Source organism: Pichia membranifaciens (assembly GCF_001661235.1).
Source record: "Pichia membranifaciens NRRL Y-2026 unplaced genomic scaffold PICMEscaffold_2, whole genome shotgun sequence".
Taxonomy (NCBI): domain Eukaryota; kingdom Fungi; phylum Ascomycota; class Pichiomycetes; order Pichiales; family Pichiaceae; genus Pichia; species Pichia membranifaciens.
In genome coordinates, this window is record NW_017566983.1 from 2583267 (window position 1) to 2608904 (window position 25638).

Here is a 25638-nt window from a genome sequence, read left to right on the forward strand (position 1 = left end):
GTTATAGGTAGATAGTTCTTGAAATGAAAGCAGCAAAGTTAGGGTGTAAAGGAATGACTAAGGTGAGTTTGCTGTTTCAGAAGAACTAAAATGGTACGGATGAGAAAATCAGATTGATGATTTACTATGTTGTTAACTCGATATTGGCCTTGAAAGAAGCACTAAATGAGTGATTGCTAGCTTCCAGTTGACAAAAGGCAGATTGTTTTTATTGCTGTTAGGTGTTGAAAGGATGGAAGAGTTACAAACAGAAGTAGTCAGGCGGACTCAAAACTGAAAAGGATTCAATCAAAACAAGCCAAGAACAGATCAAAGAAGAAAAGAAGAGATACGTCGGAAGATCCCTCGTCAGAGAGACGAAAGCCGAAAGGCGAACAAGCTTTCGTCAGTTGTAAACAAAGACAGGGTAGAATCTTAGCAGCTGTGACATTCAGTTTATTATGCAAAGCCGAAAGTTTGTTGTGATTCGCCGAGCCCGAAGAGCATATTTCCAAACTGGGAAACCGTTTTCCTAATCTTAATTTATTGTTGTTTTGATTTTTCCGGCTCTTTTGCGGCTCTTTTGTGGCCCTTTTTTCCCTACAGGTTACTGGAACGGCATGCCATATTAGCTTCGTTATAATCTTCCAAGGACGCTTGAGCGAAACTTGGTTTATCTTGTACCCACACCCCGTCGAAGCTGCCATCCAAAACTTAACACCACTAGGCTAATAGACGGCGATATTGCTGAAAAAGTGAAAACTTGTGAAAGTATTTGGTTTGTTTCCCAAAACGGATAGACGGAGACCTCCAACTCTGATCTGTCAAAGCGGGAGGTAAACAAAATGTGCGGCGCTAGCCCAGTTGTGCCATGGCAACCTCAAGTGGAGGGGTGGAGCGGCCTAATCGGGAAAACGTTCTCCACGCTGATTGGCTGCCTCGGTGTGATGGCTCGCTCTTGCGAGAACCGTTGCTCAAAAGTGCACGCCGTGCCAAGGACACATTATTGCGGAGCAGTAAACAAAGACTACCGACTCCCGGTGCACGGGTGGTTAGAGATCAAGGGTGGTTGTGTATCCGCTGCAGGTGTTTCCGCGGCTGCGCTTCTGATTCCATTTCCAGTCTCGTGCATTTGCAGATGCACACGCCGATGGCAAGAGTATCCTGTGACGTATGCGAAAAAAGACAATACTCTCTTCAGCGGACAGAACAATCGCAGCATTTAGCAGGCACCGGCTTCCGTGTAAAGACGATGTGCATACGAGGGAAAGAATGTAGTCTGCTCTAGCAACTTACACTACTATTGTTCTCCCCATCTGGCTATGTTTTTCTGCCAGAGCAAGTTTGCAGGGGCGGTTGGAAGACAGAGCAGTGATGCGATCCCCTTGTGGACCAGAGGGCAATGTGCGGGACGATCAAAGGGGCAGCTGGAGGGAAAAGGGAAGGAGGAAGAAAAAATAGGGATGGCATCTACGCCGCACATGCACACACTCTCTATACATTCCCCCACCCACGCACATCCCGACCTGAAACCCCACCCCTTGACTATTCGAAAGGCTGGATTAACAACTAATTGTGGACCCTGGAATAGCCTTTGTTTGCTCCTCCAAAGACGTGTAAGTCGGGTGCTTTTTCGCTGCCGCCGGCACAATGGGACTGTTCCCCGGCATTTGCGTGAATCCCACTCGGCAACAGGCGGGTGGCTTGCCGGCCACAACAACACGGAGCGCTGACGCCGAGCCAGTTCCCGACGCCGGGCCGATGGACATGGCTAGGGCTAGGCCGATGTCCATTTTATTGTCCACTTCCACGTCAAGCCTCAATGTCAATAATCTTGTGTCTTTCGTAAATGTTATTGGAAACAGGGACGCATGTTTGCACGTCACGTACGCAAAGGCCGGCCACGCCTGCACATACGCAAAGGCCGGCCACGTCTGCAAATCGCACCATGTGCATCTGGTCCCCACAATAGAACTCAGTTTTCGCCCACCAGCGAAAGCTCCTAGTGGTGTACAGATGCCTATTGTGGCGTTGTCGGGTCAGTTACCCGTTCCACCTTCTCCAGCCTCGTATATGCACGTACGGGAAACAGATTTGCAGGTGTGCGTGGTTCCTTTGTTGCATATGCACAATTAGTCTTGTTTGATACCCACCACTACTCCCTGCTGTCCCCCGCTGCCCCTCGAAAACTCGTTTCTTTTTTTTCCCCTTCCGTTTTGACGCTCGCAGGCGAGAAGCAGAGGAAAAAAAGAGGAGGGGCTGCAGGGTCCGACGGAAACTAGGATTGTTCATAGGCTCGACCCTCCAATTAGCGAGCGTCAAGGCTGGTTTTTTTTTTCCAACGTTGCGTTTGGAAATTCCCAAAGTTAGTGCAGCAAACGTTGCTGCGCACCCATGAATAATTATTAAGCAGGAGCCTAAAATGTACGAGTATTCGGCCATTCCCACAAAACCCCCCGTTTTCACTTTTGCAATTGTTCGCCTGTGAGAGTTTAGCATTATTCTTTATTAATACCTTAACCAACTTTTCCCACCCTCGTCGTGATGGTGTGGCTAGTACAGATGGTTTAGATTCAATTCTAGAGCTCTTTTCTTTTTTTTTGGTTTCCAAGCGTGTATCGGGTTTGTGACTCCTACAGTTGGGTTGGCTGAATTTTTTCTCAATATTGTGCGTATTTTGGCATTTTGACTTTGGTATTGTTTCCTTCCTTTGTTTATGATACTGTTTTTTCTCTTAGCTTGCTTGCTTTTTATCTTCCTGTTCCTTCCTCTTACCTCATCTTCCTTGTTTTAGAAAGTGTGGAACTCTCCTATCGTCTCCTTCTTTCTTTTCTTTTTCTCCTCCTCCTCTCATTCTTTGCAACCAGTCGAAGGAATTCCCCTCTCTCAGTCTTTCCAAAGCTTAACCGACTTGCTCTAGCCTCGTTTGTTTTTTTTGTCTGTTTTTTTCACATCCAGTCATTGATTCATCAGTCTTGATACTATTGTTTGCTGTTGTTTTTTTCTCTCTGTCCTTCTCCCACCTTTGTTTTACCTTCTTCTCCTTCTTTTGACTTTTGTTGGGAGTAAACTACTCAGGTGAAGCATCATTATAATAGTCGATCCGTAACTGCTAATCATGAACTATGACAAAGAAGCAAAAACCTCACTTCCACCTCTATCAAAAATGATTTCTCCAAGACAGCCAACTGCTAACTTAAATCTTCAACAACAACCACAGAACTTCCAGAGCGTCCAGAACGTCCAGAACGTCCAAAATGGACAAAACGTTCAAAACGTCCAGAACATTCAAAGCGTCCAAGGTGCTCAAAATGTTCAGAATGTCCAGAACGCCCAAAGCATTCAAAACATTCAAAACATCCAAAACATCCAAAACATCCAAAACAGCCAGCCACAGTTACAGGCACAGCAATCTTCCTTGTTCTACCATGCCAATAACCCCAATATGATTGAACCTACTATGTTGAGATCGCTTAATGAGTTTCAGGGTTCAAATAGTCAGTTTTCGACAGGAATGTATCCTTCCATGAACCAGCTGAAGTCGAACACAAGTAATGTTAATTCACCTGCACAGTTCTCCGTTCCGTCAAATTCTCCTTATCAATTAGATTCTTTGGACTCAGCAGCAGAATACTTGAAACAAAGACAATCTCCTATGGTCCCAAACTTTTATCAAAATCTACAACAGCCCAAAGTCTTGACAGGCTCACCTTACGACTATCGTAATCCTCAACAAAAACTTTCAAATCATGTTAGTCCAGCGATCAGTCAAATGCAGCACCAGAATAACTTACAGCAAAACTTTCAAGCACAGTCAGAACCACAGATTAATATACCTACTAAATGTACTTGTAAACAAAACGATTCAAAGAGAATCCCTAGACCACGAAATGCTTTTATCCTATTCAGACAAAAGCACCACCTCGCTTTAATTGAAGAAGGGAACCAGGTTAAATCCAATCCAGAAGTTTCCAAAGAATTGGGAAGAAGGTGGAGAGCTTTAGAACCTGCTGAAAAAGATTATTGGAATAACCTTGCTGAAGAGGAGAAGAGGTTGCATGCTGAAAAATATCCTGGTTATAAGTATACCCCAAAGAGAAACAACAAGAAGAAGTGTGATTATTGCGTTTATAAACAAAATTTGAAAACACAAATGGCTGAAAAGGCTGCTCAACGCAGAGCTCAAAAGGAGCAGAGACGTCTTGAAAAGCAGTATCACCACCAGTTGATGCAACAGAAACAGCAACAGAAACAGTTGGAAAAGCAACAACAGAAAGAAGCTTCTCATAAACAACAACTTCCACAGCAACTATCGCCTTCCCAATTACATGACTCAAAACAACAGTTACAAATCTCTCCACCTCAGCAACTACAACTGCAACATCAAATGTCAGCAATTGACTATGCATCTCAGTATGCTAACCCAACAATGCAAAACCCGGTTTTCAATGATATGAACTTGTCAAACTTTCAAAAGCTATCCCAACAGGTTCAGCAGATCAGAACCCCCACTCCAACTTCACAGCCCTCCAATCCTTTTTATACTTCTAATCTGCAATCCCTCTACCCAATGCAACATCACCAGTCCTCCCACCAGCATCAGGGTATACCATCTCCTAACTCTGTGTCGCAGCAATCAGTCACATACCCTAAAAGTGAAGAATATAGTAAGCCATATATGATGGCTTCGATGAGTGGAGGGTATCCGGGTAATCAAATGATGGGGCAAGGTTTAGATCAGCAAGGACAACAAGTTCAGAAGCAGGCTCAGCATTACAATTTCAACTTCAATAATAATGTCCTTTCTAACTCAAATGGATTCCCTGTTTCACAACAACCTAGTTTTCCGAATACTGCAGCCTCTTCAAGCACAAACACTACTAGCGCATCCATATTTACAAATCAGATGCATCCAAGCAGGGTTGGAACACCACTTGAGTATCAACCAGTCAGCTATGATATGAATGTTGCTGCTAAATCGCAGATTGAAACACAACCACAGCAGCCTGCTCACACTCAGAGCCAAAACTCAAATCAAGGCACAACTAACCAACAATTACATTCACAAGCTCAAAATCGAGACCAAAGTCAAAACCAGTCTACTGTGTTACCTTCGATTAATGCTTTATCATTACCTCCTCTGAATTTGAATCAAAAGTAGGTCATTCATATCCTTATACTTTCTTTTATATGCTTTATTCTCATTTCTGTTACAATTAATTTCCACCTTTTCTTAATATCTGTACAATATATGTATATGCATTCAGTAAAAGAAATATATAACTTTCTTTAGTAAACATTACTTTCAACTAAAAAAAATTTTTGTTCTGTAGAATGGACTCCTTAAAGCTTGAACATAGACAGGAAACCTCTTTTACCAGCAACAACCACCTTGCTTGTATTTCCCATGTCGCTAACATAAAAATCATTGACCGAGTCATCATAGCCAACAAACGAACTAATCAAATGTCCAGTTTTAAGATCAAGGCAGGCAAGATAGTTATCAGTTAATACAAGAATCAGACTTTTATGAGCCCTAATCTTTTTGATATCGATAGTACCATCCTCATTTTCAGGTTTTTCCACATTAACCTCCCATACTTTAATAGCTTTCCTCTGATTGAAATCATATGTAAACAAAATTACATTACCATTATTCAGCCCTATAATAACACCGTTCATAGTCTCCAAAGCCTCAATCTGTTGGACCTGATATCCATCTTGATTGGTAGGAAATTCTCCTAAACTTAGTCTGGTCGAACAGTCCCATACTGACACAGTTCCACTAACGTGTCCGGACCACAAAACTTTCCCATCACATTCGAAAAACATTTCTGAATTGACATGTGTCTCCTCACTAGTTATTTTGCTAATGCATAAAGAGGTGCAGCCATCATGTAGGTCACGTATTCGACGGCCTTTCCAAACTGCTTCTCCGCTACCTAATTCCCAAAAAACGATTTGTCCATCCAATCCACAACTAACGATGTTTCTCCCTCGCCCAATCATTACACAGTCTGTAATTCTCCCTTGATGAATTCCCTTCAGTATCCTAATCGGACTTCCAAAATCAAGGTCCTTTGAATCATTTTTCCATATTTTGATTTGCATATCTATTCCAATAGTGAGTAGAACCGAGCCACTTGAAAAGCTCAGCACATGCGTCACATCAGCGTAGTGGGCGTTTTCCTTCAGCACAAACTTGCTGATATTAAAGGGAATGGGGTTACCAAATTTGATCAAATCTCCGTTACTGGTTCCAAGCACAAACATATTTGGCAGACCACAAATGCGTGTCAGGTTCAAATGTTTGTCGACTCCTAGCACAAAGTGAGCGCTAGGAAATACCAAATTGAACGGTTCGTTTTGACCGTAAAATAGTTTATAGCAAGTGGGTCTATTCTTTTCCTGCACTAGCTTTAAATCGTGCTCTTTGTCAATCATTGAGCCATTGGCAACATGGAGATTAAAAGAATTCTGTCCAATCCTTAACCACACAGTATTGGGATTCCTGTCAGAGATTTCTTTTGCAAGTTCAAAGCAAATCTGCAATGCATCTGACTGTATTTCAACTTGTGGGGCATTGTACATGGTTCCTAGGAATGTGGTTTTTTTCCTTCAAGGTTTTTCTTCATGTAATTTACCTTCTCATACTTTTACCAAAATACATGTTTAAAATACTTAAAAGAAAAAATGCGAGCGAGACCCGAACCTTTATTTACAATACCCATCACTTTGTCTGTTATCAGTTGCAGCCACAGTCCTCTATCTCCCCTGCTCTTTTAAACTTCCGATCTGGTTATAATACCAGGAAATCATTATGTCATTCAATGAAAAACCTGTATCTACCATTGATTTGGGGTTACCGTCAGAGGCACAAGTGCTAGCTCAGTTCTTCGATCAGGACTTCAATCCCTCAGATTACATCAATGCGCTTTTCATGACTTCTCTCAATGCCAGTGCACCCATTTCAAATGCATTAAGCAACAAATCTTTAGAGCTAAACTCTGCCTCTTCTTTAAAAATACTATTCAAACGATGTTCAGCCTTGAGTTTGCACTTTAATGAGTACACCAATGAACTTGTCAGACGATTTGATCAGAGTTATGAAAAGCTACATTCGTCATCATCACAAATAATTTCTTATGATGGACAAAATCAGCTAGGATTAAGTTTGAAATCATCAGATGATGATACTACAGCAGAATCAAAAGAAATAGTCACAAGGCTTCAATACCATTTGGCTACTTTGAATACGTCAATGTATTCATTGCTTGATGACTTAAAACAAACAAGAGAGAAGTTAGATATAATAGATCCTAAAAAAACCAACAAAAACGCTGTAGATGATCTACAGAAGCTGGTTTTGGTAAAAAAAAGAGTTGAGGAGGTGAAAATTTCGTTCAACTTACTAAAATCGTTGGTTGCCAGTTCAGAAATTGAAGACGCAAGGGAAGATTTCCAAAATGCTGCGACGTTCAAGAGTGATAGAATAACAGTTGCAGAATTCAAAAATGCGTTGGCAGTACTACGCAAATTAATGCAAGAACAACTATCTCAAGAAATTGATCTGTATAACAACTCAAAGAAAGATGGTCATCCAGCTGAAGTAAATGAAAAGCTGATGAAAATCATTGACAACATGATCAATTTACAGCCAATTTTTAAATCTTTTCTCAATTTCCAGTCTTCTTACGCTGCTTTTGTAGAGTTTCTCAAAGAGCAAAAAAGTAATTATTTGAATCTTTTTGATTAATTATAAAAAACAGCTGCCTTTGTACATTTTTAAAAAGAAGCGATAAAAGTATGTAATTGTTTGTTAAAAAAAGAAGGAAAGAAATCGAGTTTTGAATATAGGCTGCAAGAAGTATATTTACGAAAAGCTCAATCACTCAGAGGTTGGTCTCACGGCAGTAGAGTTAGTGTCTGTGTAACTAGTATTCCTAGTAGGTCCCTCAAAGAAATGCTCCTGTGATAAGCCACCACTCTTGAGGTTAGGTTTGGTATTTTCGGCCCTGGTAGAAGGTACGTTACTTAAGCTTGATGTGCTAGTATTTGAACTGGATAGTATTTCAGTAAGACGGGCCATTTTATGATTTTCAGTAGTACCGTAAACTTCGGTATCTAACAAAGGGCTTGGGGTCCCACTTATCACAATATCGGGATTGTGACTATCATGGTGATTGATATTTCCAGATGATTTGTTGTTCCCAGTCGCCGTATGTTGAGAGAAATAGTCATACGAGTTATCATCACTTCCTGTTGTAGGAGAGATTATTTGGTCGCCATCACTACCTTCGTCAGCTTCTGAAATACGGTGATTATCATCGTCCTCGCTCCCGTTAAAACATTTCATGCCACAGCCAAACACAAACCACTCAAAATAATCAATAAACATTTTGATAGACGATATTGGAAGTACTTTGAGTAGCCATTCGTTTGGTAGAACACGAAGTAAAAGTCCACATGGGATCATGAGATAACCACTAATCAACGCAGTGAGCCACATTGATACAGTTTGTGGAACAACAGAAAAGGCTGCACCACCATAAAACATAATTGCTACTTGCAAAAACGAGATCAACGCAACAATACCGATAAACCAAAAGTTTCTGCTTAAATGTCTGAAAAATCCTACGTTTTTATGAGACAGTCTTTGCATCAAAGTAGAATGTTCGTTTATCTCAAGTGGTTCGTTTAATATTCTAGAGACGAATAATGTAAAAACCTGTAACCAAACAAATGTATTGAAGGTCATTGATTTCAACATCATTTCCTCTATCATCTTCAAATCCTCGTTACCTTTCCCGTAAAACAGATAACTGCCGTAGGAGTCAAGACCTAGTGTAATTATTAGTTGAAAAATTGCCATTCCAATAATCATTTTCCACATCTGGGTCGAAATCATCTGATCATTTCTGCCTTCCGGTCTTGAGTCAAGAACGTCATCATCTGGCTTATCTGTAGCCAATGCTAACGCAGCTAGAGTGTCCATGATCAAATTAACCCACAATAACTGTACGGCAGTCAAAACACTAGAGTTTTCCTCACTAACTACCGCAGTAACAAAGGTCAAAATGACAGCAGTAAAATTAACTGTCAACTGGAATTGGACAAATTTCCTGATTGAAGCTGCAACAGTACGACCCCACTTAATTGCGTTGACGATGGACGTGAAATCATCGGACATGAGAACTATATCACTTGCCTCTCTGGCAACTTCAGTACCAGATAATCCCATTGAAAATCCAACATCTGCCAATTTCAACGCAGGTGCGTCGTTGGTGCCATCACCTGTGACCGCAACAACCTCGCCCAATTCTTTTAAAGTCTGTACCAATATCCGTTTGTCCTCCGGGCTTGATCTTGCCAGAATATGTAATTTGGGGACAACTTTGAGGCGCTCTTCATGGGATAGCTTCCTGAATTGGGGCCCTTCCATGAAATAAGAAGAATCATCGAAAGTTTCTTCGTTCAAAATACCACAATTTCGGGATATCGATCTTGCTGTTAGAATGTTGTCACCGGTAACCATTCTTACATCAACCCCTGCCTTATGGCATTGCTCAATTGCATTTTTGACTCCTGGACGCAAAGGATCTTGAATACCAACCATTAAATCTAAATGGAGGTGATATGATATCAATTTCTGTGGGGTCACATCGTCCCAATCAATGCTCAAGAGATCAGACTTATCGAAAGTGTAATGAGCCAAGGAAACAGCACGTAAAGCCTCTGAAGCCATTCCCTCACGAACACTCTGCAATTTCTGCATTCCATCCTTATCTAACTTTATTGCTTTGCCATTGTGATCTGTAAGGTAGTGACAGCTGGCAAGGACGATTTCAGCTGCACCCTTTATGTAGAAAGTGTAGGAATCATCAGTTGGATCATGGTAAACAATACCAGACCATTTGAGAGAAGACTCAAAAGGAATAACCTTGACAACATTATGTTCATTTGACTCTCTGTATTGATGCAAAGTAGGAATTGAGTGATCAAATTGGGAAAATTTATCTTTCACTAGGGACAAAAGCGCACATTCGGTTTTAGAACCGACAAAATCATCCTTACGCTCGTGAAATCCGGTGGCCATTGGATCTTCGTTATCGTCGTGCCCGTGTTCATCTTCAGCTGATAAAGGTAGTAAATGGTTGTACTTGGGGCTTCTCATGAAAGGTAGCCTACTCCAGAATGTATTATTCTGGCTGCCTTGATCCATATTAATATCATCATTATCATCATCATCATCATCATCATCATCATCGTTTTGGTTGTTTTCAAAAGCCGAAGAGTTCAAAAAAATGTTTTGTAGCAGAAAACCAATGAGCTTTTCGGAGCAGTTTTTCAAGACATTGACGGAAGAGCTCAAATTTTGATTAGTATCTGAAGATGGGTTGGCAAGATCATCAAATAGTTTATTTGAACCAACCAATCCTTTCACAATTGTCATTTTATTGATGGTGAGGGTTCCTGTTTTGTCCGAACATATGGTGGTTGCTCCGCCCATGGTTTCGCAACTTTTTAAAACACGTACCAAATTTCCGTCGCTGGTCATTCTGGTAGTGGCGAAGGCCAACGCCAGGGTGACGGCCAAAGGCAAGCCTTCGGGGATGGCAACAACGACGACGGTGATGGCAGTAATAACGATGTTGATCAAATCTGCGAGTTTCTCTGCGGTGGTCATGTCGTCCATGTCTGTCGATAGTCGGAACACGAACTTGGAAAACAACACGACGAAAAGAACAATGGAGGCTAAGAAGCCATACTTAGAGATACCGTCCGCCAACAGGTCCAACCGATGCTGGAGTGGAGTAACATCGTCTGCCTCATCATCATTAGTTAAAGCTCTCATTAACTTTCCATTTACAGAGTTCTCGCCGACGCACAAGACCAAAGCCTTGCCCTGGCCGGACAAAAGCTTTGAGCCTGAGATCAGAAAAGGGTCCAAGACGCCGTCGTCGCCGACGTCGAATTGAAAGGATGAGGAAGAGGAGTTCAAATCAGTGTTTGAACCAGAGTTCAAGCTCTTGATTTCGTCATTGAAGTAATCCATGGCCTGGAAGATAGTCTTTTTGTCAATTGTTTTGGATTCGCCGGTGACAGAAGACTCATCGCAGGCGCATTCGCCGGAGACGAGAATGCAGTCTGCGGGTATCACGTCGCCTGTTTCAACATATAGAATATCGCCTACAAGGAGTTCGTGGATGGAGAGGTAGTGCTTTTCGCCCGAGCGGTAGACGATGATCTTGCGGTCTTCCTTTTTCGAGTTCAACTTCATAAACTGTTTCTCCTTGTTATAGTCGTTGAAGGCGCCTACAACGACGACAATAAGGACGGCCAAGAGAATGGCAACACCGTCGACCCACTGAATCTGCGGGAGCGGGTTCCCTTCGTCGTCGTATTCCGGCGGCTGGCAGAAGGTCTGGTAAAGACCCAACGCTAGGGACACGACTGCGGAGATGGACAAGATAATGAGAACCTTGTCGTGGAGAGCCTCCCAGCAGAGCGCCAACAGCGACTTCTGAGATTTCGGCGGAATCAGGTTCTTGCCATACCTGGCGACCCTCTCGCGTGCGTCGTTGTTGTCGGTGGGGAGGCCGTCGTCGAGGTCTGTGTTGAGATCGGAGGCCAAGCTGTGGATGCTGCTGCACGTCTGGATGAAGTTGCGCAACGACTTCGGGTCGAAGAAGGACTGCAGCGTACTGACGGGCGTCCTGTAGTGGTATCCAGAGGATTCCAGATCTGACACTCTGTTGCTTGCAGACATGTTGGATGCAGGAACTGGTGTTCAAATGCCGATGCTAATGCGGATTACCTGTGTCTTTGCAGATGTCTTGGCAGATGTCTTAGCAGATGTCTTTGCAAGGTGGTCTAGAGAACGGATTCGGGCTAGGACAGCTGCGAATCGGGAACCGCGAGATGTCTGGGAAACAGATATATCAAAAGACTGCGCTTGATGATGCTTTTTCAAGAGCGGAGAAGCCTGAGAGACAGTGACGAACCAAGCAATTGTCTTGTGCAGGCAGGCACGTAAGTGAGCAGACGATACACACAGGTGGAAAAGAGAAGGCTTGACCCCAGAATCGTCAGGTCCGCATCCACGGGCGTATCTCTGCTTGTTTGGCTGCGTGCAGGTGCCCTGGCGATGTCAGGAATACCACAATTACATTTCCCTATCCAGCAGCGGCACCACTAGCCCGAATATCGAGGCTTAGCTGGAGGTGCTTTGGCCCGGCATATGGCAGGCAACTCTGCAGGCGAGCCCGTGATAATCACTCGGAGAAGAACGAATGGGAGTTGCGAAGCCGCGCAGTCGACGCGTCGCCGCCTAAATAGCGGCCTAAACAGGGCAATAGCGGGGACTGGCGGAGGGCAAAAGCGTGGCGTGCGAGGTCTGGAGGCTCGTGCTGGAATGCCGCGGGCGAGGGCGTGACAGGGCAAGAGGAAAAGGGGCAACAAATCAAAAGGCAAAAAAAAGGTAACGTAAGATTCAGTGGCGAGGGTTGCAGGCGACGCGTCGCGGCGGCGGAGCGGGGAAGACGCAGAGAGACGCGTCAGTTGAAAATGAATGCTCAGCTAAGCTCGCGAGGAGGGCAACAGACACAGACACACAGATGCTCAGACACGCAAGAGTTTGGCGTTTGCGTTGAGGACGGAAGAGCTGTTATGGGCGTGTTCAGAGGCCTGCAGCAAAGAAGAAAGCAGCACCAGCAGCAGAACACAGCAGAAAGCCGCCGCAGCCGCATCCCCCCGCCACAATGGACAAGCTCACCCCCGGCGCCTTGCTGAACATCTTCAAGAACAACGACACGTCGACACCCATATACGTGCAGGCGCACCAGGCGAAAACGCTCTCGGAGGGCGCCAACCGCATCCGTATGATGGTGAACGACGGTAAGTGGTTTCTCAACGCCGTCTTCAAGCCCACGGAGCACCAGCAGGTGCTCGAGAACTTCCAGAAGTTCTCGGTCATCCACGTCACAAACTACTCCATCTCGGGCGTCAACGGCAAGTACTTCATTCTCTTGAACCAGTGCGAGGTCGTGGGCTCCCCAGAGCGTGTCGACGCCAACTTCTCCAACCTCGACCACTATTTGAAGGAGCATCCAGACGAAAACACTTTCCAGAAGAGCCTAGACTCGGGCATCGCGTCTGGCGTCTCCCCCGCCGCTGGCACCGCCGTCGGTACCGAGACCAAGCCAGCCGCAGCAGCGTCTCCAGCTCCGTCAAACTCCAACCCCTACACGGATACAAAGCCCAGAGTTAACACCCCGAGCGCAAGTAGCAACGGGAAGGCGGCCGTGCCAGCCAAATTCAAGGGCCTCACGACAATCGACCAGTTGTCCCCTTACCACAACTCGTGGGCCATCAAGGCAAGAGTCAGCTACAAGGGTGACATGAGAACATGGTCCAACCAACGTGGCCAGGGCAAGTTGTTCAGCGTCCACTTGCTGGACGAGACCGGAGAGATCAAGGCCACCGCTTTCAACACCGCTGCTGAAAAGTTCTTTGACATCTTCCAAGAAAACGGCGTCTACTACGTCACCAAGGCGTCCATCCAGACAGCAAAAAAGCAGTTTTCCAACCTTGCCAACGACAACGAAATCAACCTCGATAAAGATTCCCTTGTCGAACCCGCCAATGACGAGTCCGGCGTGCCACAAATGCAGTTCAACTTCACCAAGCTAGACCAGATCCAAAATATTGAAAACAACACCATCGTCGACGTCCTCGGTATAGTGAAGAACGTCGAGGAGAAACGCGAAATAACCTCTAAATCAACAGGGAAGCCTTACGATCGTCGTGATATCACCATCGTGGATCAGTCCCAGTTTGCCATCAATGTCGGATTGTGGAACAAACTTGCCCGTGATTTCAATCTCGATCCGGGAACCCCCATTGCCATCAAAGGCTGCAAAGTCAACGACTTCAACGGCAAACAACTTTCTTTGATCCCTTCAGCAATCGTCATGGCAAATCCAGACCTGCCCGATGCTTACAAATTGAAAGGCTGGTACGACAACGAAGGAGCCTCCGAATCCTACAAGAGTTTGCGTAATACATCCAATGGCAATTCCGATTTGAACTCGAAAGATAGCATCCTACAAAGAATTACAATTGCCACGGCTAACGAAACCAAGTTGGGGTTCAATGAAAAGCCAGATTATTTCTCCATGAAAGCGTCTGTCTCATTTGTTAAACCGGATAACTTCAGTTATCCTGCTTGTGCCACGGAAGGTTGCTCCAAAAAGGTCATTGAACAGAGTGATGGAACATGGCGCTGTGAACGTTGCTCGGTCAATCATCCAGAGCCCCTCCACAGATACATCTTGACCATCAGTGTTGTCGATGAAACCGGGCAGATGTGGCTAAATTTGTTCAACGAGCAAGGTGAAGCACTTCTTGGATGTGATGCAAAAAAGCTTCTCGAAATGAAAGAAGCTAGCGACGAGAACCTTTTGAAAAACTATCTAACAGAAAAAGTTCTCTTCAGAGAGTATGCATTTAGAGTCCGTGCTCGTCTAGACTCCTACCAAGGTGTGGATAGAGCTCGTTTCCAAGCTGTCTCCCTATCGTCTATAAACCCATCAACAGAATCAGATGCTTTGATCGAGCAATTGGACAAGTTAGAAGTGTGAACAAGTCTACTACATTTGTTTCTTGTTCTTAACTTCTGTATCTTTATTTCTTCTGCTTTCTCTCCCGTCCTTTGTATATTTTCTTTTTGTGTTCTATGTATTCGTTGTCCTTCTTTTGTATTTCGCATCTACATATATATTTACACGTCAAACTTACATATACATATAATCATATGCCGTAGTCCACCATCCCGGTAGCAGTATACCAAAATTCCTGCACCACACGATTTGCAGCACGGCTGCCTCTAGTTACTATCAACTTCTTAGTGAACGTTTTTACCTCGTTTTCTTTGGCAACCTGTTTCTCGCTTTCATTATTAATCTTTGCAAAGGAATCCATTATCCAACCGCTCAAATACTTGCTGTATTTCGCTGTCAATGCTCTGATTATATCACTGTAGAACTCAACATTTGATCGAGATGTCACTATGAAACCTTTCATCAGCGCATATACCAGTACAGCCCCGACGTTCTCCTCTATTAATATTCTTTGAATATTTTCCACATCCTTCTGTTTACCCTTGCGCAAATATATTAAGTTAGACCACAGTTTGCTCAACGCCATAACAACAAAACGTTGTTGTGCATTCTCGTATAATTGCTGAATCCCAATCTCAATGATTCTAATCATGTGCTCGTTTTGAATTAAATTGGATGGATATTTGGCCAAAATTCCTGCAAGTAAGTTGAAAACCGCCTGCATGATATCCGGCTCACTGATGATTATATCAATCTGTTTGAAAAAAATCTCATTCAATACTAAGTCCATCTGCAAGTCAGCCGTTCCTAATTTAAGATCAGTTATCTTCGAAATCGTGATTAAGGTATGGTTACTTCCAATAACCAAACCGTACAACTCAATTATCTTGATCATAGGAGGTTCAACTGAAGTAGAAAAATCCACAGTTTGACAGTATCGGCAACACTTTAGGATATATTCGATAATCAAGTTATAATCAATAACAAAGGGCCCTGGGAAGGGCTCACTCAAACCAGATTTGAAAAAAAGAAACACTTGTTCCAACATCAGAGGATCTAGATTTTTTAGGCTCATTGAATTAGTTAAATTTTCTCTTGGAAAGGAAAATAGGGAAACTAATTTGAGACACTTCTCATGCACCTGAAAATGTTTGATGTCTTCATATTGCCAGTAATTGTAAACATCCCGGACCACTTTCCCATTTCGATCATAATAATCCTCCCAGTCTTCCGGGATCTGTAATCCTTTGGCAAGACCAACAAGTGAGCTAATCATTGACACCAAAAAACTGTTGATATTTTCTAAAACTTCTGGATTGGATAGATTCATCTCAATAGACTGAAATGCAGTTACAGATTCGTAATATATCACGTCTAACAAATTCGAGATCTTGTGTGCCTGTAATTCTGTGTTTTTGATTGTCTGTAGGATATTGGCGTAGCTTCTGATGATCCCTGCTCTAACATTAATTTCAACCTCAAATTTATTGACAATCATAGAATTGGCGGCTGCTTCAAAATCATCTAAGAGTCCCGAAAGTTTATCTCTACAGCTATCTGTTATAAGCAATATAGCTCTTGAGCTTGGCTCTTGATAGGCTCTGGAATTCAAATTCTGAAAAAGAAAAATAAGTACTCCATTGATGTAAGGTTTGCCTGCTTCGTTTCCGTAAAACCAGTTAATTTCTGATAAAAACTTGATGGTGATTCTAATCAAATGGTGATACATCTCTTTACTTACTCCAGTAGTGCTGCTTAGTTGTAAAATCGATTCTAGAAATTTGCATCGAAACAAGGCGTCTAGGCCACCTAGGAATTGAGGAGTCACGCTGCTTTCGCCGAATATGGAAGATATTGATGTTAACAAGTAGAATGATGCTTCAACGTCCTTGGCTTTTTCATTATTTATCGAGGTGCCGGAGTCGCTCAAATTGCCAATAACTGAGCGGGTTAGATCGCTGAAAATCGAGTCTCTTGCTATCGAAAAAAGAGACTCAAACAACTCGCCAATATCCCTTCGAAAACTATAAAACTCGTCTTCAATCCCGTCGATATCATCGAGCATGTGGCATTTGTGCCAATAAATCTGGGATAAATGAAGAAAATAGTCGTGTGCCTTTTGGTTCAAGACTGCAATTTTCTCTACGTCATTCTTCAAAATGGCGTGTATGCTCTCCGTATCATTGATGAAACTCTCTGTGAACAGAATCCAGAAGTCTAGCAAATCCACAGAAAAGGACTCGTCGATGATAGGGCTTCCCGGCTGGTTAGTGAGGTGAAGTAGGTACTGGAACTTGTAGTCGTAGTTTGCGTCAATCATTCGCGATGCCAAGTTGATCATGTCCGCGTCTAAAAATAGGGTGACAAACCTGCTCAACTTGGACACGTCGTCGAGGTCGTCTGCCGATATGAACGCTGTGCACCAGTCGCTGAAGATGAGCGCATCGAGTTTGCTTTTGTTATCGTGACTGAGAAGCTGCGAGTTTGTGTCGTAGATGTCGGAAATGAGATCGAGGGCCTCAACGTCGGAATTCGTAGCCAAAAGGTGCAGAGCCACGCCGTAGTATTCGTTCAAGTCAACCGTGAAGGCGAAGTCAAACTCCACGCGGCTCGCATACACCGTCCACGTCTGCAAGCATTCAAGCCACAGCCGTTTTACGTTCCCCGTCACAGTCCCATCTCCTGCACTCTGCACAATAAGTGGGATTGCCGCATCAAGTGCTTTCCTCGTAGTGCCATCGAGTACCGTGTCTATGACCAACCTGTTCTGCTCCTTCGTGAGTTCCTCTGACGCGTTCAACTCTTCGGCTATGATCCGGCATGCGACTAACCCCAGCTGCAACAGTGTCGGTCCATCCAGAGCCAACTGCGCCAACCTCTCAAACAACGTATCCAGTGGCGAGTACAACGTCCTTGCGTAGATTTTACCCAGATTCGAGATGAGCTTTGTGATCGCCAACGCAGACACCTGCCGCCTGTAGGCGTCCACGATTTCGTCAGCCATCAGCTCTGCTAATGGCGGACCCACATTGTGCGTGGTGATATATACCGTGTACGTCAACGCCCCGAAGAACTGCACATTGACGTCGCCGCTCTGCAGCAGCTCGTGTGCCAGCCTGTCAGCATCGTCCTGTTTCTGCATCTTCTGCAATTGCTGCTGGGCATGCAGAATCGTCTCACTTCGCTGGTTCGGCGCATATAGCGTCTCTATGAGCGTCACAGCCATAGTAAGCTGCATCTTCGTCCTTAGTTACTCTCTCCGGCTTTAAATGGGCATCTACGTGGCCCTCTTAGCCTCCTCCAAGCCGCTACTGTCCAACAAACTGCCTCTTTGGGCATGTCTTCTTCCTCCGGTGCAGAAACATGCTGCCGTCGCCGCCGCCGCCGCCGCCGCCGCGAGAGGCCGTGCGGGCTGGCAGCGGGGACCCGAAAAGGGGAGACAGGGAAGCCAGAATGAGGGTCGTGACAAATTGTTCGACAGCAGTTGGCTGGTTTCTGACTTCGGAAGCCCCTGTTTGCCACCGCCGGAAGCTGTTCCGGTGCCGGGTAGATTATCGGTTGGTCTGAGCTTCTAGTAGCACAACGAAAATAGACAGCACACTCCCCACTGCTACGGCTACGCCTACCGCCACGTTACCACCACAGCTATCGTTTATCTTCTGTCTGCGTCCTTATCAAGCCGCCTAGACAATACCAGACGATACTGTACTACAGAAGAATAACGATGTCGATGAGGCAGCAACACGCTTCGAACATGGCAAAGCCGTCCATGTTCTCTCTCATTTCGCAAAACGGCATAGCGGGCGCCACGACAATCAGAGATGCCGCCCAGGGGCACCGGACGCCGTCCACGTCAGCTGCAGGGGCCCGATGCAACAATTGTACCTGTTCACCAGGCTTGCTGTCCCGGAACAGACGCTCGTCGATGTACTTGATGCGGATGATGTCGAGTTCCAACACTGCTGCTGCTGCTGCTGCTGCTGCTGCTGCTGCTGCGTCGCCGTCGGGAGCAAGACACCAGAGCCCTTCCTCGAGTGGCAGCAACCCTGCCTCTCCACGGAAATTGCACCTAGCAAGAGCTTTGTCCGAGGAACCATCGTCCATTGAAGAGTCTTGTGCTGACGTGCAGGAACTGAACACGAGTCTCCGCTTGGAAAAGATCAGAGAGTTGATGGGCGAGGCGAACTTAGGCGTGTACATTATCCCTTCGGAAGACGCACACCAGTCGGAGTATACGTCGAATGTCGATCAGCGTCGGGCCTTTGTGTCTGGCTTTAGTGGATCCGCTGGCGTGGCGATAATAACAAGAGAGCTCTCGAGCATGAACGACCAGCCTGAAGGGTTGGCTTTCTTGGCAACCGACGGCAGATATTTCACACAGGCCGCCAACGAGCTGGATTTCAACTGGTCTCTATTGAAGCTCGGCGCCCCAGACACTAAAAGCTGGGAGCAATGTGCTGTAGACCACGCGGCTCTGCTTTCGTTAGATTCCGGAAAGGTGGTCAACATTGGAATCGACCCAAAGTTGATCCCGTTCAAAGAAGTCAAATACATTGACAGCTTGATTGCCGAAAAGTGCAAAGAAAATCAGAACTATAACGTCAAGTTGGTCGCCGTCAGAGATAATTTGGTGGATAAAATATGGCCTCAGTTTGAGAAAATTCCGACCAGAGAGTTCAAAAAGGTGTATAAACTTGATGAAAAGTACACCGGAGAAACGGCGAAAAGTAAATTGGACAGATTGAACGCAAACTACTTTAAGAAATACGGTAGTTCAACACTGATCTTGAACGCATTAGATGAGATCGCTTGGCTTTTGAATCTTAGGGGTAGTGACATCGAATACAACCCGTTGTTTTACAGTTATTTGATAATTAACGGGATTGACAATTTGACTTTGTACTCGGATATCGATACCAAATGTAAAGAAGAGTTGAAAGACTACTTGAAAGAGCTCAATTGTGAAATAAAATCTTATGACGAGATCTGGTTCGATATCCGTAAAACGGCAACTCAATTGAACAACTCGGGCAAAAAGCTGTTGCTGACAGAGGAGGCAACTTGGAAAATGGTCAATTGTATAATTGCTAAGAATTTCGTTGAAATTGAGTCTCCAATCAAGTCCATGAAAGAAATAAAAAATGAAGTTGAGTTGAAAGGACAAATACAAGCTCAAATTGAAGACGGTTATGCGCTAGTCAAGTACTTTTCTTGGTTGGAGAAAGAACTGATCCAAAAGTCTTCTTTTATAAGTGAATATGAGGCGGCAATGGAATTGTTGAAGATTCGATCTGAACTAAAAAACTTCAAAGGCTTGTCGTTTGAAACTATTTCCTCGACGGGGGCAAATGCCGCAATCATCCACTATTCTCCGCCTTCTGAGGGATCTAGCATTATCAATCCAAATAAAATATACTTGTGTGATTCTGGTAGTCAGTTCTTGAACGGTACCACCGACACTACACGTACCTTGCATTTTTCAGAGCCTACTAAGGAGGAAATTGACAATTACACGCTGGTATTGAAAGGACATATAGCTTTGGCCAAGTTGGTCATACCTGCCGACCATGTCACCGGGTTCCAGGTAGATTGTATAGCCAGACAGTTCTTATGGAACAAGGGGTTGGACTACATGCATGGTACTGGCCATGGGGTTGACTCGTTTGGACCCGTCCACAGTGCCGGGGTTGGGATAGGTTTCAGAGCATACTGTAACAAAAACACTTTGAAGGAGGGTCATTTAGTAAGTAACGAGCCAGGATACTACAAGCCTGGCCATTACGGTATCAGGATTGAAAACATGGTTTTTTTGAAGGAGGTCGAAGGCAAGAAAGGATCATTGGAATTTGTCACCACTACAAAGGTCCCATACTGCAGAAAACTCATTGATGTGAACATGTTAACCGTCGAGGAAAAAGATTGGATAAACAATTATCATCACAGCATTTGGGAGTTGTTTGAGCACAGGTTCCAGAAAAAGAGTTGGGAATGGACTTGGTTGAGAAGAGAAACCGCTGCTATATAGTTTGAACAATATATCCATTTATACCACACATTACTCAGACACTCACACCGAAGCACACACACACACAAACACACAACAAATACACTACAAGGACGTACACATCAAAGTACACATTTGAAATAAAACTGATTTGTAATAGTGCGAATTTCGATCTTCGTATTTGATTTATGAATTAATGATGTATGTAATAATGTATTACTTAGAAAAGATTTTATCGTATCATATACCCTATATAATCAATATATACGCAGTATAGGAAAAGGAAGGCGGGGTCGAGTTCGTATTCAAGCGCAGAGTCTTAACATGCTGTGGCGTGCCATAGTGGAAGTGAATGCAGATAAGGGGTCATCACACCATGAACGACTCACCGCAGCCACAGGTACCCTTGGAATTTGGGTTCTTGAACACAAATTTGCTGCTCAGCTTATTGTCCACCCAGTCCATCTCGGATCCTATTATGCTGAACAAGGCCTTGGAGTCAATCACCACCTTAAGGCCGTCCTGCTCAACAATCTCGTCAAACTTCTCGGGCTTGTCAACGTACTCTAAATGGTACGTCAATCCGGAGCATCCTCTATTACGCACGGAGATTCTGATCAACTTTGGGTTCGGCCCCGTGCTGAGCGCACGTAGGTGAGCTTTAGCGTTAGGAGTCAACGTGATCGGAGCCTTCAATGGCTTCAACGTTCTTCTCTTCCGGCGTTTAGGCTTCTCCGCCGACGTCTGCTTCTCGGTGTTGTTCAACTCCGCTTGCGGCTTGGATGATATGACGTGTCTGGCCCACTTCTTTGGGGCAGGGGAGGCAGACTCTGTGGCGGCAGAGGAGTACGATGAAACCGGGTGGGACACCAGCGTCGAGTTCTGCGAGGCCGCAGTCATCCCCACCGAAGGGTTCTTGACTGCCCTCGATGTGTTGAGAAGACGGTAGTTAGCAAGAGCGTGTCTTAATATTGGTCTGCCAAAGGTTATACGATTGAGCATTTTTGTTTCTATTTTTTTCTTATAAATCCGGTTCTTCTCTAGTGTTCTGTTGTATTTCAAAGCAAATACGTTTAGTGTATGCTAGTTTGTTCTTTTAGAGACTGTGTTGGTTCACCAAAGTACTATCAAAGGTACAGCGAGCCCTAATACCACACGCCGCAGGAAGAAGTGAATGGAGCCAGCAAGGAACGTAATCCAATTTATACTCTATAGTGAGGCCAGTCATTCACAATAGCAGGACACGGCAGAGCGGTCAGCCACTAGGCCCAGGGATCTTTTTGTGTGTGTACGGTGCACTATCGCCCTGCACCTGTGCACCGCAGGCGTAAGCAAAAAACACCTGTTGCTGATTGGTCGGGTGCAAGCTCCGAGGTCGGACGAGGGGGACCGGAAGAGCGAGGGAGTAACGTCTGCCCGTGGGCAAAGTCTGCTCTGCCGATCGACGCGTCGATTGCGTCGGTGGGCAGAAAGTGGCCGCGGACCGCGGTCTCCGGCCCTCTGTGTACCCCACAAAAACTGCCGCATTCGGTTACTCCGAGAGAAGTGGGGCACCTGCCACAGAGGGAAAGGATCATGCCGAAGGACGGGATGGGGATCACGGGCAGCACGGAGGAAGGAGGGAGGAGGCTTCGGAGAAAACGCAGGGAGAGGGGCAGCAGAAAGGACTGAGGTCTGGATATAAGCCAGGCATTCTCTCTGCCGCAAGCCATACAATGTTGAGTGTGAAGTTGATGTATACGTAGAACGGTTTTTGGTACGTATGGGGCCATTGTAGTGTCTATAAAGGTAACACGAAGCAACTGTTACAGGAAGAACAGCACAGACACAGTACCAAAGATGAGTTCAGCAGATCTCCTACTTCTGCTCAGGGCGAGGCTCAGACAAATCAACCATTTCCTCCTGCACGAGTTGAAGACGGAGGAACGAATACGGCGACGGTATGCAACGGTGCTTCGGTACTTGAACATAAGCCCACACGCCAAACCCGTGTGGCTGTTTATTTTGACAATGTTGGTCATTGTGGGGTCAGTATCCTCGTATCATTTTGTGCGTTTGTTTTCTCTTCTGAAGCCAAAGTACAAGCACTATTTCCAGAAGCACCCGAACCTCTCCAACTCTTTTTTGAACATCAAAGGCGCCCTGGATATTCGCAGCTTTACGTCCAGCAACACCGGCACGAGAGTGATCCACGTTCCTTACAAGAACAAGTTCATTGATGTAAAGTTGAAAACGCCCAATGCTGATAAGTACGAGCGTGACAAGTTGATTTTCAAAAAGTTCATGAGAGAGCATGAATTTAACATGTCTAAGTCTAGCACCCCTACCCTCCCTCATCGGTACCAGCCAGCAATGAGGTTTCAATTCTTTGAGAAAATCTCGATCATCTGGAACTTAATTCTCATTCCAAAAGTCTTTGACAAGAACTCATATTTGTTGGCCTCGCACATCGCCTTCTTGATTGCCAGAACGTGGTTGACCTTACTTGTGACAAAGTTGGACGGACAGATCACAAAAGACCTAATGAGCTTCAACATCAAATACTTTATGAGGGACATGATATACTGGTTCTTGTTTGCGGTCCCCGCCTCCTACATTAACTCCAGCATCAAGTATCTCACTAGAAGGATATCGTTGAATTTCAGAACAAACTTGGTCAGGTACTGCCATGATCTTTACATGGACTCCAAGTTGGTCTATTATAAGCTGCAGTATAACAACAACTCGATAGAAGAGTATAAACTTAACCATCAGACATTCAATCAGTACGTTACAGAGGACATCAAAAGATTCTGTGATTCCTTGACGAACTTATTCACTAACGTGGGTAAACCAACCGTGGACTTGATCTTCTTTGCAATTTATTTGCGTGATAACATTGGCAACTTGGGGATCTTCGGCATATTGTTGAACTACTTTGTTACAGGATTGATATTGAAAAACTACTCCCCGGATTTTAGTAAGATCTGGAAAGTCAGAAGCTTTTTTGAGAGTATCTACTACAATTACAATCTCAACCTCATCAACAACTGTGAAGAGATCTCTTTTTACAAAGGCATTGGTTTTGAAAGGTTGAAAGTGGAAGAGATCTTTAACAAGTTGATCTCGCATTTGAATTTTGAGATTAACCAAAGGTTTAGATTCCAATTATTGGAAGATTACATTTTAAAATCAATCTGGCCAGCCTTTGGGTATTTCTTTGCAAGTTTACCAATCTTATTTGATTCACTATCTTCCCCAGTAGAGTCTTTGGCTTCATCCAATATCAAGTCATTTACCGTTAACAAGAGGCTCATTCTTAGTATGGCAGATGCTGGTTCACGTTTGATGTATTCCATCAAAGACATTTCAAGGTTAAATGGTTTAACAGATCGTATATTCACTCTTTTAGTCAATTTACATCAAGTACATGACTCAAACTTCAAGTATGGGTACATTGATATTAATAAAAGCAAGCCAACAGGTGGATTTGGGTCCACCTATAACATGTCGTCCTTTGCTTCCAGGTCCAAGATTAGAGGTATGATTGGTAGTGGCAGCGCAAATAGTTTTGAAAACGGTACCATTCAAAAGAACTTCCCCGGATTAAGATTTGAGCACATCGACATAATCCCTCCTTCAATTAAAGGTCCATTTGCCAAACCAATTTTGAAAAACTTGAACTTCAAGATTTTGCAAGGGGAGAACTTGATTATCCATGGCAAGAACGGTTGTGGAAAAACATCAATTATTAGAATTATCTGTGAGTTATGGCCTTTATTTAATAACGGTTTGTTGAGTAAACCGGCAAACTCGGATATTTTGTATGTCAGCCAGAAACAGTATTTTGTGAATGGCTCTTTAAGAGATCAAGTTATTTACCCACTGAACTGGAAAATGTGTATTGAGAAAGGTGACGATGATTCAAAGATAAAAAGTATATTGAAGGATGTTGGTTTGGATTACTTAGTGGATAGGTTTGGTTTAGAGTACAATCCGCATGGTCATGGTATGATGATCGAAGAAATCAATGTCAACGATAAGAAAGTGGATTTATGTGATAGCTATGTGGGTGGTAGTGTTGATGGCAAAACTGATTGGGATAGTTTGTTGAGCGGAGGTGAAAGACAAAAGCTTATTTTTGCAAGAGTGCTTTATCATAATAAAAAGTTGGTTGTTTTGGATGAGCCAACCAGTGCAATTAGTTATGATTATGAAGACATTCTCTTTGATTTATTAAAAACACGTGGGTTTACATTGATCACTATCAGTAACAGAGAGAGCTTAATAAAGTACCATGACTATATCTTGGAACTAGAAAAGGATGATGTCGAAGATAGTGATGGCATTTTTTCGAAAATCGATGAGGACTATTTAAGCAAGTTTGAAACTTTGGATGGAGAAATTGAGTATTTACAAAACGAAATCAGTAAGATAAATGAAATGAAAAAGAGGAAGCTAGAATTGGTGGATTTATTAGAAGGTTATGAATAGCTTCAAACTTTTAGAGAAAAAGTTTAATAGACATGATGCTTTTAATGTTACCGCAGTGTCACGCTCGCTACGGATTAATTGTATGTATTCTTTTCTTATATCACGAACAAAGAAAGTAAACAAAAGATGCCCAGCCTTCCAGCCCAATTTCTAAGGCTCTGAAACTAAACCAAGGTAAGCGATAGGCTGATCTCTTGATTTTCTCACATTGCTTTCCCAGTTACTCGAATAATGGAAAGTTCGGAAGAACCTTTTTTTGATATATATTCCAGGCATTTTTGATGTCAAACTTGTCGATCGCAACCAAAGAGTCCAGAATATCATTTCCTGTTTGATAAAAGCTATAGACTTCTTCCCGTTTATTCCAGGGATCTCTTTTCATTTTCTTATCATGCAAAATCGACTTGTTTGATCCAAATGGATTAGACTTGAATAAATCCAATGCTTTAGCCCTTTCATTTTGGTACAATGAGTTCCAAAATTCGTCTTCATACTCCTCGTACTCAGCTTCTGTGATACCTGCCTTTTTGGCGGGAAGGAAAGGACCAGCACTCACATACT

General features: G+C 44.0%; 11 protein-coding genes across 11 annotated transcripts; 7 read left to right on the top strand and 4 right to left on the bottom strand.

Annotated features, from left to right (window-relative positions):
- Window positions 1-378: 378 nt before the first annotated feature.
- PICMEDRAFT_125421 (hypothetical protein) lies at window positions 379-1448 on the top strand. The gene has a single exon (XM_019159942.1). It carries the CDS (start codon window positions 851-853, stop codon window positions 1265-1267), a length of 417 nt encoding a protein of 138 aa, XP_019019374.1. The 5' UTR covers window positions 379-850; the 3' UTR covers window positions 1268-1448.
- Window positions 1449-2606, top strand: PICMEDRAFT_125428 (hypothetical protein). The gene has a single exon (XM_019159943.1). The coding sequence runs from the start codon at window positions 1630-1632 to the stop codon at window positions 2113-2115; it is 486 nt and encodes a 161-aa protein (XP_019019375.1). The 5' UTR covers window positions 1449-1629; the 3' UTR covers window positions 2116-2606.
- A 1247-nt stretch (window positions 2607-3853) lies between these two features.
- PICMEDRAFT_20727 (hypothetical protein) lies at window positions 3854-4090 on the top strand (the record flags this gene model as incomplete). Its single annotated transcript, XM_019162171.1, has 1 exon — window positions 3854-4090. A coding segment is annotated over one exon (237 nt), but the record flags the coding sequence as incomplete, so codon positions are not given.
- A 1104-nt stretch (window positions 4091-5194) lies between these two features.
- PICMEDRAFT_16071 (hypothetical protein) lies at window positions 5195-6594 on the bottom strand. Its single transcript, XM_019161078.1, has one exon. It carries the CDS (start codon window positions 6568-6570, stop codon window positions 5323-5325), a length of 1248 nt encoding a protein of 415 aa, XP_019019377.1. The 5' UTR covers window positions 6571-6594; the 3' UTR covers window positions 5195-5322.
- A 205-nt stretch (window positions 6595-6799) lies between these two features.
- PICMEDRAFT_11167 (hypothetical protein) lies at window positions 6800-7735 on the top strand (the record flags this gene model as incomplete). Its single annotated transcript, XM_019159765.1, has 1 exon — window positions 6800-7735. One exon carries the CDS (start codon window positions 6800-6802, stop codon window positions 7733-7735), a length of 936 nt encoding a protein of 311 aa, XP_019019378.1.
- Window positions 7736-8392: 657 nt separating this feature from the next.
- PICMEDRAFT_24411 (hypothetical protein) lies at window positions 8393-11749 on the bottom strand (the record flags this gene model as incomplete). The annotated part of the gene is made up of 2 exons (XM_019162350.1): window positions 8393-10080; window positions 10168-11749. Coding segments are annotated over 2 exons (3270 nt in total), but the record flags the coding sequence as incomplete, so codon positions are not given.
- Window positions 11750-12740: 991 nt separating this feature from the next.
- PICMEDRAFT_31738 (hypothetical protein) lies at window positions 12741-14621 on the top strand (the record flags this gene model as incomplete). Its single annotated transcript, XM_019162716.1, has 2 exons — window positions 12741-13132; window positions 13244-14621. 2 exons carry the CDS (start codon window positions 12741-12743, stop codon window positions 14619-14621), a joined length of 1770 nt encoding a protein of 589 aa, XP_019019380.1.
- Window positions 14622-14790: 169 nt separating this feature from the next.
- PICMEDRAFT_72237 (hypothetical protein) lies at window positions 14791-17838 on the bottom strand (the record flags this gene model as incomplete). Its single annotated transcript, XM_019164132.1, has 1 exon — window positions 14791-17838. The coding sequence occupies one exon, from the start codon at window positions 17836-17838 to the stop codon at window positions 14791-14793; it is 3048 nt and encodes a 1015-aa protein (XP_019019381.1).
- A 531-nt stretch (window positions 17839-18369) lies between these two features.
- PICMEDRAFT_32556 (hypothetical protein) lies at window positions 18370-20625 on the top strand (the record flags this gene model as incomplete). Its single annotated transcript, XM_019162777.1, has 2 exons — window positions 18370-18545; window positions 18642-20625. 2 exons carry the CDS (start codon window positions 18370-18372, stop codon window positions 20623-20625), a joined length of 2160 nt encoding a protein of 719 aa, XP_019019382.1.
- A 180-nt stretch (window positions 20626-20805) lies between these two features.
- PICMEDRAFT_16079 (hypothetical protein) lies at window positions 20806-21775 on the bottom strand. Its single transcript, XM_019161079.1, has one exon. It carries the CDS (start codon window positions 21604-21606, stop codon window positions 20974-20976), a length of 633 nt encoding a protein of 210 aa, XP_019019383.1. The 5' UTR covers window positions 21607-21775; the 3' UTR covers window positions 20806-20973.
- Window positions 21776-22328: 553 nt separating this feature from the next.
- Window positions 22329-25077, top strand: PICMEDRAFT_51536 (hypothetical protein; the record flags this gene model as incomplete). The annotated part of the gene is made up of 3 exons (XM_019163155.1): window positions 22329-24035; window positions 24123-24572; window positions 24663-25077. Exons 1-3 carry the CDS (start codon window positions 22444-22446, stop codon window positions 25075-25077), a joined length of 2457 nt encoding a protein of 818 aa, XP_019019384.1. The 5' UTR covers window positions 22329-22443.
- Between the last annotated feature and the right edge of the window lie 561 nt (window positions 25078-25638).